The 13,482-nt window shown below is 38.4% G+C and overlaps 1 protein-coding gene across 1 annotated transcript in view; it reads left to right on the plus strand.

The window, feature by feature from the left end:
• The window catches only part of LOC149313026 (neurotrypsin-like), a 64,848-nt gene that overhangs the window by 35,346 nt on the left and 16,020 nt on the right, over positions 1–13,482 (plus strand). Inside the window, exon 8 of the mRNA XM_089525892.1 lies at positions 1,498–1,639. Coding sequence (XP_089382018.1) covers positions 1,498–1,639 — 142 coding nt within the window. The remainder of the gene's footprint in view (positions 1–1,497; positions 1,640–13,482) is intronic.

The raw sequence follows: 13,482 nt of genomic DNA on the forward strand, positions 1-13,482 counted from the left end.
ACTGGTATTTGTAGGATTGTGCTGCAAAATTTTATAATAGCTTCTAAGAACACACATTAAAAAGCAAGGATGAAATGTCTAACATAATATTTATATAGGAGGAGCATTTACTAGTTGTTTTATTTTTATTGATCTGTTGTATACTAAGGGGGTGATTTCATTGGGCTATTATGTCATAACTTCTCAATAGCAGTGTCTCACAATGCACTGCTAAACGTTTTAGGAAATGTAAGTTTAGTGAGAAATGTATTGATGGTGTTTATGAGCTCATTGTGCAATGATCCACCTTTGGCTGTAAAGGCCCTTGGGAACTGGCAGGCTGCCATAGTTCTCTTGAGGAAGATTAAAGTGTAATTGAGATAGTCCTTGTTTTCAGTTCCTCTTCACTTAGTAAAAGTTTACAAGTGTTGTTGCAAACCTTCAAATAAGGGAGTATCCAAGGCATATGGATTAAGCAGGGAAGTTCAAAACAAAGCAAAAACTTCAGCACATAAAACTGGAAGAGGCCTGATAACAATACAGTATACATTTCTCCAATCTAGACCAGATTGCAGGTAGTTGGTTGTGTCTTTGAATGCCCAGCTATTGGGAGGGGGTGGTAGTAGGGGCAGAAAATAAAACAAAACAAACTCTGAGCACAGACAGAGCCAGAATTTCAAGTAGAAGATTCTTCTCTAAGTTTCTGCTTGGCATACTAGTTTTGTGTCTGAAGAGGAGGGATCAAATATAATGTCCCCATCTGCCACATGACATAGTATTCTCTAGCAAAAAACACTTTGGCTGTAATTCCATGGAATCTTAGTCATGTGTAAGTTCACATAAATTCAAAAAGACATATTCAGTTCAAGGTTGTGGAAACAGAGTTGTGCATGTGTCACATTGCATATGAAGAAGCACGTGCACATTGGGTTGAGAATTGGGTTGTGCAGCATTGCAGTTTGCTGTGAGGCCATGTTGTGTGACTGCTGTGTAAAATTATGAATGTAAAATTGTATCCAATCACCTCAATGTAAGCTCTCAGCCTTTGTGTGTGAAGCTGTCACTGATCTTATAGCTTGTCTCATCTTATGCTCTCCATTTTCTTAATGTGATTCCAGCAAATGGCTTAGCTGTTCATGGTGGTTTGTAAGCATGTGTTATTGTGAGATGTACAGATTTTCCATGAAAATTATTTCCCTCTCTTCCTGAGGCTTTTTCACAGACTCTGAAATTATATTTTTTCTTACAGGGAAATTAATTTCCCTTTCCCCAAAGGCTCTGTTTGGAGTCACTGGAGAAAGCAGGTGGATTTTCCTTTGGGATACCAGAGAAGAAAATTGCTACACCTTAAAATATAGATATGCTGAATAATAATATTGTCCTACAAGTTATACAAATGTAAAGAGACTGAGTTCCTTGTTGAATCTGTGTCTCAATTGACAGTTTATTTGGAAGTGATGAAAATTAGCCAAGATGGCTACTTCTGCTATGCAGTTAACAGCTGTAATTTATTCCCAGGGCCTCCTATCAGATTGATGGATGGTGAAAATAAGAAAGAGGGCCGAGTGGAGATCTTTATCAATGGGCAGTGGGGAACAATTTGTGATGATGGATGGTCTGATAAGGATGCAGCTGTGGTGTGTCGACAACTTGGCTACAAGTAAGACAAGTTCTTTAGTCATGGTTAAATACGTAAATAAATAATTTAACTTGCTTTGTTATTAGATTTATTTTGAGATGCTCTAATTTTACACATGACCAGTCTCTTCTTGCCTTTCTGCAACCCTGCACCCATTCCTCACTCTTTTATAGCTATACATATAAGATACTACCAGTACTTTGTTGTCATGTTCTTCAAGTAAACTATGACTTATAGCAACCCTATATAGGATTTCCTTAGCAAGATTTATTTAGAGGAGGTTCGTCATTGCCTTACTTTGAGGCTGAGACAGTGTGACTTGTCTAAGGTGAGTTTGCATGGCTGATCATAGATTTGAACTTTGGTCTTCTGAGTTCAACACTGGCATTACTTAGCAGGTTTGAATCAACATAAAAGTCTAATCGTGTTTCCCTTTGTCCTCACTTTCATTCCATGGAAAGTAACAAGCTTCTGTTTGTATAGAAAATCTCCCTGTGAAACTCTCCATGCAAAGAGAGTCTTTTAAGACTTGTCACTTTCTGGATCAAAAAAGCAATGAAGTCCAGGGGCTAAGCACTTGTATGTTGACTCATACCTGGTAAGTGATAACTGAACAGGAGTGTAGACTGAAACATCCACCCACATACCCACATGCATACATGTGATTCCAATATAATAAAATGTCAAAATAAATAAAATTAACTATAAAAGGTAAAAACTGCACACAACAGGTGATACTCTCTCTTGATGTAGCATTAGGAATCTACCATGAACACTTTCATATGTGTCCAATTTCCTCGAGTCATTTATTATACTGTATATTAATTTAATCGTAGCATAATATTTATTTATTTATGGTATTTATACCCCGCCCTTCAGCCCTAAAGGCTATCAGAGCGGCTTACAATTATTATTTTTAATTAGACGGTTCCCTGCCCTCAGGCTTACAATCTAAAATAATATGCAATTGTGAGTGTGTTTCATGAGTTCCAATGTTTCTGGTTTGAATTCAAGGTGCAAATGATGACGTTCAAAGCTTTAAATACTATAACTTAGGACCTTGATAAAAAATTTCCCTAAATATGTCTGCACAAGAGTCAAGGTCTGATGGAGGGCCCTTCTTCTGTGTCCCACTAGTAAGGGGCAATATATGTGAGCAGACATGGGATAGGCCAGGACATTCTGTGCTACTTCCCCTTAGATGCCCCATCTGTGCCAACACTAATGTCAAACCAATGCCAAGTAAAAACATGGCCTTAGGGGCCTAATTCACTTTGTCCAAATCTGCCTATGTACAAGGTTTTAAATTAACTTTTAACTGGAATTAAATTGTTTAAGTGTAATAATAATAATAATAATAATAATAATAATAATAATAATACATCTTACCTGCCTCTCCCCATGGATTGAGGTGGGGAACAACATCTCAGTTGTTGAATCTCTTCTGATAGGTCATTCCAGAATCTAGGAGCAGCTGAAGTAAAAGTTCTGACAGGAGACCTAGTCCTAGCTGACAGGAGTAAATGTCCATCAGAGGAGCTGAGTGTATGGGGTGGACTGTATGGGAGAAAGTGATCCTGTAGTTAGAAAAATACTTTTACCATTGTAGTTGTCATGCAGTTTTAACTTAGCACTCTGTAAATAAGTTTTGATATTTGCCAAGAGCATTGGTGTTAACACACATAACATGACAGCTCCATAATGGAAATTTACATTTAACTTGTGTACCTACATAAATTTGATGCCTTCTGGTACTTAGATATAAAGTGTAGTAACATCTAAATGCATTTTTAATACAGAATATCTCTATTTTTGTAGTGTACATGACAGGGCCATGAGGCAGAGATGCTAATTTAGCAAAAATGAGTACCAGCACAATCTTATTGTTACTTTCAATATTAAATCAAAATGTTTTCCTTCTAGTAAATGACACAGCCAGTACTTATGAGACAGATAGAATAATAATGCAACAGAATGGAGGCAGGCTCCATAATTGTAAAAGTGAACAAGTATGAAGTGTTGTTGAGCAGGAAAATATATTCTACTGCCCAGGCTGCAATAGTCTCTGAGGATGTGTGTATATGTGTGAGAGAGATAGAGATAGAGAATTGTAACCTAACAGTTCATCTCTTCTCTCTCATCCTAAACTCTCATCCAGTTTATGCAGTTCAGCCTACTTGTTGAACAGAAAATATTTCTTGCTAGTGCTGGAAAATAATATAAAGAAAGATAGAGATTGATTAAAATGAAAGTCTATAAAAATACCCCTCCCCTTGATGACCACAACCCATAATGCTGACTTGAAATAGTGCACACAGTTATGTTGTAACATATAATGGGGTTAACTGGGCAGGAGTGGCAGGCTAGTGAGCCTTATCAGTTACATACATACATACATTTTGTATCATTCTTCATTATTCCCCAAAGCAGTTCACACTTGTCTTTCAACTTTTACTTTTCAAAAGATATAATAATAGTCCACTGTTTTGTACTGCTTTTACGTTTTGATAGTCACCAGTAAATCTGTAAAATCAGCAAGTTTATGTCTGACTGCAAGATCGCCTAATTTATATTTTCTGCCATTTTGATTTGCATTCCATATGGAAGTAATATGCCTCATGTTAGCTTGTCTTTCCCATAGAGCCATATTTAATGCACATTTTATGCACTTTTTAATACAAGTTATGCTGTGGTACATGAGGGGCAAAGCAGATGGCTCTGAAGGAGTGGTGTCACGCCACCCCTTTGATTACTGGATTGAGGCTGTAACAACCGCATGGCCACAATCCAGCATTTTCCTAGCTCAAAAAGAAGTGGCAGGAAGCCGATCCTTTTAGAGCCGTGAAAAAGCTGACTTTGCCACTGTGGTGGTGGCTTTTCAGCATTTCTGATGCACCTGTAAATGCTGTGCCAACAAAACTCCATGAAACCGCAACATGTGTGGTCAGCCATGTGGCTTCCTGGCTGCATGGGGGCAGTGTCAGAGTGTGTGGCATCTAAATGTCATGCTCAGACACTGCCCCTAGTCTGTCTTGGGAGTATAAATACAGAAGGGCAGTTTGCTTCACCCCTGAGTGATTTTCATAGGAGAGGGAAGAAGAGTTTACTTCTGCCTCCTCACAATTTGTGGCAAGTCTTATGGAAGCAAAGATATTCTTTCTTTCACTGTTCAGTGTGATTACACCAATTCCTAGATTTTTAAAAAAATTCAGAAGAATTGGGCAGAATGTCTCCAGTCATCACCAACATACATTAAACAGGACAAGCAGAGCAAAAATTTGGTCTGAGTAATTACTGTTATCTGAAGTTCTCAAGGGTTCAAAGAAACAGGAAGACTGAGCAGCAGGATCATGAAAGATGTCCCTTTGCAGGTAGCAAAAATTAGACTTCAGTGTTCCAATCCAACTTAACTGCAAAATCAGCAGAAGACTGTGCATGGATTGTTGTGCCTTTGGATATATTATAGTATATCAGTTTATGTAAAGTTTCTCCCAGGATGCTTTGATGGGGTTGTGTGGGGAATTATTTATGCTTTACTGGTCTGATGGATGTCGTCTTCCTTCATGTCAAGCTTTTTTATGCTCTTATATGGCAGATTTGCCTTTAGAAACATGGTTTCTTCATTCTGTAATTTGCTCATAGAATATGAATTCAAGTTCTTGTCATTGCAGTCACTTGCATAAATATATAAAAAAACATTTTTGTGCTGTTTTATGTATTGGGTTGATCCATGTTAGGGCTGGCCAATCAGAGATACCAAACTTGTTCCTTCTACATGTTCCCCATGTTATATGGCCTGTAGTAAACATTTTTGGTCCCTGTTTTCCTTGTGTTGGGTTGTGCCTATGGCCAGGGGCCTCTTGTAAAAAATGTTTATAAGCCAGGAGTTGTGATAGGGAAACAGAACTGAGGGATGAAACCTGATTCAGGATCAAAGGACAAACTAAGGGTCAAGGCTGAACAGCAAGCCAGAAGTTGGGACTAAAGAATAGCCAAAAGTTACATGAACACATCAAAGATATGGAAGGTAGTGTTGCTTGGTCAACTGTGAATTGGAACAGGATGGAGCTAAAAAACCAGCCTACTACTTCAACATATGCCTGTACTTATATTTGTTTACTGGGAGTTGTCTCTTGTGAACCACACAACCCCCTGAAATACAGAAACAGCTTTGGAAATATCTCATGATAGGGTTTCTGTTTGAGAGCCAAACCAGAAGTAGGGTTAATTCCAAAGATGCCATAAAAACAGCAGCTATACTTGCTCCCAGCACCACTTTCTTTCCATGTGATCACTGCTGTCTTCAGACTGCTTTTTCAGCAGCCCAACATGAGCCCTTCTTTTTCCTGTTGCTATTACTGCCTTTCAGCCATCCAGGCTAAATCTGTCTGTTCACTTGAGCTTTTTGATGGCATTTAATACCGATTTCCTTTTAACTGCCTATTGCCTTCGACATTTTATATTTGTAGCTTATTTTGTTTGGTTTTCCATTGCTATTTATTGTTTTTCCCCTGTTTTATTTGTTTTTAAATTGGTTGATTTGTTTTGTTGTTGATATCTTGCATTGCTGTCTACTGTATTAAGTTTCCTTGAAAACCAAAATGATGGAAAGATAAAATATAAATACTTCAATTAATCAGTATCTATCAGAACTTACTTGTATTCTGAGACTGCATCATTTTGCATCCTCTCCAATGCTCCACTGGCAGTCAGAGACATGGAACAGGAATCAGAAAATGTAGACAGTCAGGACATGGATAAATTCTTCTAGTCATTGCAGAAGTTAAGAGTGGAGGCTAGACATATGGCAGAATTCAACACATGGCTGCTTTGGATTAGAGTAATGTATAATTTGGCTTTGAAGAGCATGTTGCACTAACTGTATAGTTTGATATTGTTTTATTTGGCTTTAGATTGTTTTTCTTGAACAAAATTGAAATGCATAGAGTATATCACTGGGGAAGAGATGTATGGTAGAATGGAAAAATATTAGTTGCATGCATGACTGCCAAAGTTGGACAGACGTTTCAAATGTTAAAGGGATGGTGTTCTATGGGAGAAAAAAATAAACAAAGTAAGCAGAGTGAAAAAGCTTATGGGTTAGTATTTTAGAGTTATATAGTTAATGGGGTTGCTGCAGATGTAGACTAACATTTATAGCAGTAAAATGTATCGCAAAGAAAAAGAACATATTTTCTGTTATGAGAAAAGCAGTTTTGATACAAAACTGTTAGCCCAGAAGAATATGATCAAGGTGTAGCAACAATGTGTTGAAGAAACAATTTTATAAATTTCATTAAGCTCAACACAGCCCCTTTTGTGATTTAATTGGTTAAATTGTTCCATGTCAGATGGAAGGCCTGGTTGTGAATAAAATTCAGAAAGGGGTGTTTTGTTTGCTGCTGTTGTACTACACTCATTTTGTCCCTCCACATTTGCAGCTTTGATTTTTGCTGATTTGATTATTCATGGATTTTATTAATATTTTCTCTCTAGGACTACCTAGGTCCTCCAGTGCAACTCTATGGTCAACTTTAACCAAAAGTCGCACTGAAGGACCTAGAGAGATTCCTAGAGAGAACACTCCACTAGGCATTTGCAGCTCCTCCAGTGCAATTCTATGGTCAATGCCTGGCAGATGTTAACCACAGAGTTGCACTGGAGGACCTAAAGATTCCTAGAGATTTATTCTCTCAGCTAAAAACATAGTGTTTTTGTTGTTTGTATTTTTTCCACATTCACGCGGGTCCTGTGCTCCTAACTCCAGTGAATGTGGAGGGATGAATGTATTTTGAAAAGGTGAAATTTTGGTTATATGGGACTTGAAATACTCCAGTCACCCCTCCGTTTTCACAGACCAGTCTCAATTATTCATGGAAGGGTGAGCCCCATTGGATAAAATGGGATGCGCATCCAGGGACCATTCAGGCCAGTGGCGACTGCATTTGCCTTTTATTTATCACCATGGGCATCTTATTTAAAGGTATGTGTTATATAGGTTGTATATTGTTATACTAATGTTAAGATGTTCAGACAACTGAGATACAGAGAACAATAATGTATGTGAAGTTTCAATAACAGGTTTCATGTTCAAGCATATACTTAAACCTTCAAATTAGGGGGATATGTATAATAATAATAATAATAATTATTATTATTATTATTATTATTATTATTATTATTTTATGAAGTAAGGAAGAACCAATGTGAATGAAGATTGGTGTGTTGTGAGAAATTTGCCAGATGGTTTGACTAAACAACTTATCTGGGTTAATGGCACCATACTCAATGGCTGTATACAACAGACATCAGTAAAGAAGGGCCTCTCAGAATTATTTGGGGGGGGGGGGGTTTGCTGGCTGTGATGCTGGCATTTCCCCTCCCTTGAATTTTCCCAGGCTCCCTTGCACTTTTGCGTGCCAGAGAGGAGGCAACCAATCAGTGGCCAACTAAGAGAAGGGTGTTTCTAGGGTTATAGACATTGAAGCCATGGGCTTCACTCCAGTCTGTCTGGGGAGTATAAATTCAGAGTCCTTCAACTCTGCTCAGCAGTTTGGCTTCAATATTATTAGATTCATTGATTAATTTTCCTACTTTGTTGCAACTTTGATAGTGTGGCCTGGAGAAGAAGCCATACTGGAAGGAAAACTGGACTTTAAACCCATAATTCCTTAAGCCTGAGATTTTAGGAGTAAGGGTATGCTTGGTTATGACCATCTCAGAAGTGGGAACTTCCTTGCTTTCAGATGGCAGAAAACTACACAGAAGCTGTGTGCTTGAGTGGCTTCTCAACTGCCATAGCTGTGGCTGCACCCTGTTTTGGGTCAGGAGGCTGAATTGCACTGAATACTTTTGATCAGGATATCAGTGAATATCATTGGGTGAATCTAGAAAAAGATTTCTTAACTTTGGATTCCAACAGGAGGTATAAATTTAAATTGCTCTGCTGCATTCCATCACTGTATTGCAGACCTACTTGAGGGGAAAAACATCTGTCAGGGAGTTGTACATTCCTTACAATATCTGCAATCAATGTAATTGTTAAAGGGAAGAAAAATCTTGGAACAAGAAGAGACATATAGTTTGTAGCCAACAAGTTAAATCATCCTGGAGCCATTTTGTAAAGGTGAATGTGTCATACAGTGCTGCTACAGCCAATGAAGCTTTGGGATTCATGTTATATATAACAAAGGGGGTTTGTTGCATCTTAAATATTAACACATTTATTATGGCCTTTCCCCAAGAGGAAGTAAACAAGAAGTTAACAACCTATGAGATATGGGAAGACATTTTTGTAGGGAAAAAAATCACCCCAAATTTTGAAGTTCTTGGGGAGTTTGGGGGTGAGGATACTCCTGATATACAGACATGATTGGTGATCAGAGGGAAACATGACCAAGGGGAAATAAAATGAAGCATAAAAAGCAATATATTTTTATTACAGCAAGAGTGGTTATTCATAAAACAGTTGTTGAGTGATAGCCAGGGATGCAAATCTTTACACACTGTGTTTTCACATATACAAGTTTTCTTCCTGCTGAGATTATGAGACTTTCCGCAAATTTTTCAATTATTTTTCATAGGATAGCAGTTTTTCAAAATAATTAATTTGTGCAAACATTGTGTGCTTATATCAAATCCTCACCTTCCTCACTCCCATAAAATCAGTTTGTTTGCATTTTTTTAAAAAAAATCTGCAAACACAAAAAATCTCATGATGATTGTTAAAGGATTTTCATTGAAAACATGAAAATTTGTGAGGATCCTTGTCATCCATAATCATAATCCAAACACTCTGGCATTTCTGAACATATTAACATATTTAATATGATTTTTAAAACAGTCTGCTCTCTGGATTTTAGAGAATTTTCTTGCCGCAATTTCTGGGTTTTTTAAAATTCTCAAATGAGAATTTGTATTCAGTCTTCACTAAACGTAATTGGCTGCTGAACTGTATATAGTAATTTTATGCAAAAGAAGTGGTGCATTATCCCAGTGATTGGTCATAATTTGACATTGTGAACTGTTTTAATTGTGTCCATGGATTCAAATAGTACCTTTTAAGTATTCAGTTATGGAATGCAGAGTCCATTGCTAATATTAAATGGCTACCAAATTCCCTCAGATTTCAGTTGAATGGAAGATGTGCCAAACATACTGAAATAAATACAGGTAACAGAGTGCTAAACTTGCACCTAAAATAATTTCTGATGTTTCAAGCATGATAGATTTGGTGTTTGTATGCAGGTAGGCATTTCACCTCTCTCTTCTCGATGGGCTTCACTTTAGAAAAGTGCATGTGGGCAATAAAATGAAAGGAAAACAAAAGTTGTTTCATTAAAGAAATATGAAAATATATGCATGCATTGTGGATATTCCCTGCCCCCAACAAAAACCCTGTAATTATTGTGCTTGTGTGACCAGTCACAAACTGATACAGCAAACACATGCACACATAGAAACACTCTCTTGCACAGATGTAGCTACATAATAGGATTCTTGTGTGTAAATGGGTCAGACTGGGGCAAGAATACTATGCAATGGACCTCAGGTAGATTCAGCCAAAAATGTGGAAATGCTGTATCAAAAATATACTGTCCCTTACAAAAAATAATACATATCTGAAGTACTGTACAATGCACCATGCCATAGATGTCTGCCTGAAAGGAATAGCTTCTTAACAAATCAATAAAAACAATTTAATAAAACCTACAATGTGTAACAACAATAGTGATTTAATCAGTGCTTTGTCAAGGTAATGGACTGGATGAGGATAAATAAACTGAAACTCAGTCCAGGCAAGACTTAGTGTTCATATGTCCTGTGAAGTGATGCTCAGCCTTTTCTGGAGGGGGTTGCACTGTGCTTGAATGATCAACATTGCCATTGGAGGGACAGGTAGCCTTAATGATTCAGAGGAGCTTTTATCATATTGGATTGCAATTCTATCTGGATAGAGATAACCTTGGAATTGTCATTCATGCTCTGGTAATCTCCCATTTGAACTAAGGCAATGCATTTATGCATGGGCTGCCTTTGAAAACAGTACAAAAATTTCACTTAATTCAAAACAGGGCTGGTAGACTCTAACTGGAACTGCTGTCTACTATGATCATATTGTTCCAATGCTTCAACTAGTTGCCAGTCTCTTTCAGAGCATGATTCAAGGTGCTAGTGATAAGGCCTTAAACAGGAAACAGTTTTCCTGAAGGTGACACTGCTCTAGCAGTTACCTTTAAAAAGCTAAAGATTTCCCCTTTGACAAGGTTGTAAAGTCATGTCTGATTGTTAGGGAGTGGTGCTCATCTCCATTACTAAGCCAAACAGCCAGCATTGTCAAAGACAACTGTCATCATGAGACCAGCATGACTGCATAGAATGCTGTTACCTTTCCACTGAAGCTGTACCTATTTATCTACTTGTACTTTTACATGCTTTTGAACTGCTAGGTTGTCAGAAGGTGGGACTAGTGATGGGAGCTCACTCACTTCGGCCTCGAACTGTTGACATGCTGATCTTGCAATAGTCAGAGTTGGTGTCTTAACTGCTTCGGCGTCATATCCAAAAGTGTGGGACTTCCAGCCAAAGGAAGCCTGGTGAATAACTTCAAGAGAGGATCTTTCAGAAGCAGTAGTCCATCTATGGAATGGCACCTACATGATACTTTTAGACATCAGAAAAAGATCTTTTTACTTTACCAGACATTTTAAAACAGCTTTAGTGCTTTTATTTCTTTGCATTTTAACCCTACTTTAAGTTTTTAATTTGATTTTGTACACTGAACTCTTTTATTTTGCACTGCTAGTTTTATCTCGTTTTTGTAGTCTCTTTCTTCAGTCATTTTTATTGTATTATGGTTGCATTTTAAACATTGTCCTGAGAACTAGAATTTATTTATTTATTTATTTATTTATTTATTTATTACATTTGCACAGTACAGTCATGTATTGTGATCAACAGATCCAATAGAAAACTCAAACATAAAATTAAAAACATTTGTATGCTGCCATTCTCCCAGAAGGGACACAAGGCAGCTAACAGATAACATTTTTTTAAAAAAAATTACAGTAAAATTTAAAATTGTCAAGATAATCTAAAACAGTATAAAATTACATTACAATATACAAACATATACGAACATTAACTAAAGTTGTATAACTAAATAACTAAGGCGGGTCTGCACCCGCCCCTTTCCCCGGTGTATCGGGGCCTCAGTGTGCAGAGCGGCAGCCGCTGAGGCCCCGATCCGCCGCTTTTCAGGCTGCGGGGAAGCAGCAAAACGCCACTTCCCCACAGCCTGAAAAGGGGTGTCCCTGGGGCTTCAAGCCCCAAGGACACCCCGCGGCGGTGGGGAGAAGAGAAAGGGGCCGCTTGGGGCCGTCTGAAGGCTGCGCCCAGCGGACTAAACCAGGAAGGAGCTCTGAAACGGAGCTCCTTCCTGCTCCATGTTCAGGGCGCACTAAGCGCCCTAGCGTGGAGCAAGGCCGTGACGTCCGCACCGCCCGTCTAGAGGCAGCGCAGCCGTGACGTCCTCACGGCGGCGGCCGTATGGAAGGACCGCCGCCGTTTAGTGCGTGACGAGCACGCACTAGGGTTAGGGCGGTGCGGAAACATGATTTCCTTATCCAGCCCCCAGCATTAATTACTCTCTCCCCCATGATTGCCTAATTATTTGCAAGAATCAGAAAGCTAGAGTAGTTGTCTTCTACAGTACTACATGAAAGCTGAATTTATCAGCCTCTCACACTTTACATAAGACATCTGTATTCCACATTTAGATGTAGAAATTGGAAAATATCCATGGAACCATATGTTTTATTGACTTAGAGAATTTAGACATCCTAAGAGAGCACTACACTTGCAGACTGGCTTCCTGTATACATAGTAAATGCTTTATACTGAAGGTTATAGCCAACCCAGAATTGGCAAAAACAGCAAAAGTATCTTAAAGTCTTCTGTTTCCCTAGCCTCAAATTGTGCTGTGTGATCTCTGGCTGAGGGTTGAGCAATGAGAATGTAGTAATTGAATAATATTATTCCTCCTGGAGTAATTCTTTTTATCTGAGAGGACTGGAAACATAACGTGTTTGATGGTTTTAGCAAATGATACCAGGGATTAACAAACATACAAGAAATAATATCCAGAGAAAATAGTGTTTCAGCAGTAAAGAAATTAAAGTAACATATATCTCCGATACTGGAGATTATCAAACGGAAGGCTTAGTGTCCTCCTCCCATTATTAAATTGGCTTTAAATTGACCAAATTGCATGACTGGGGTTCATACCTCCACACACTTGTCCCGTGAGTAAAGTGTAATGGAGCTGTCATTTGATAATAATGGATAATACACTTTACTGACAGGACAAACACAAGGGGATGGCTCCATTACGCTTTAGACATGGGAGAAAGACGAGAGTAGCGCACGGGGGTGTAAACCCTGATTGCACAATTTGGACAGTTTAAAGCTGATTTAATGACGTGAGGAGGACGCCAAGCCTCCCGTGTGATAATTTCAACTGTCACACACTGTTCCTTTACATGTAACACATGTTGTTGCTGCTGTTGTTGTGCACCTCCAAGTCATTTTTTTACTTATGGCGACTCTAAGGTGAACCCTGTCATAGGGTTTTCTTGGCAAATTTTTTCAGAGGTCGTTTATCATTGTCATCCTCTGAGGCTGAGAGAGTGTGACTTGCCCAAGGTCACCCAGTGGGGTTTTATGCTTGAGCAGAGATTCAAACCCAGAGTCATAGTCCAACCACTACACCATACTGGCTCTCTAGACAGTAGCTAAATACCTGTGTTTAATATATTTAACATGAAAACATTAGATTTGACCAAACAGCATGGTAGTGATAGAAC

The sequence above is a fragment of the Sceloporus occidentalis genome, unplaced genomic scaffold (genome assembly GCF_023333645.1).
Source record: "Sceloporus occidentalis isolate IW3139 unplaced genomic scaffold, rSceOcc1.0.p SCAF_5, whole genome shotgun sequence".
Taxonomy (NCBI): Eukaryota; Metazoa; Chordata; class Lepidosauria; order Squamata; family Phrynosomatidae; genus Sceloporus; species Sceloporus occidentalis.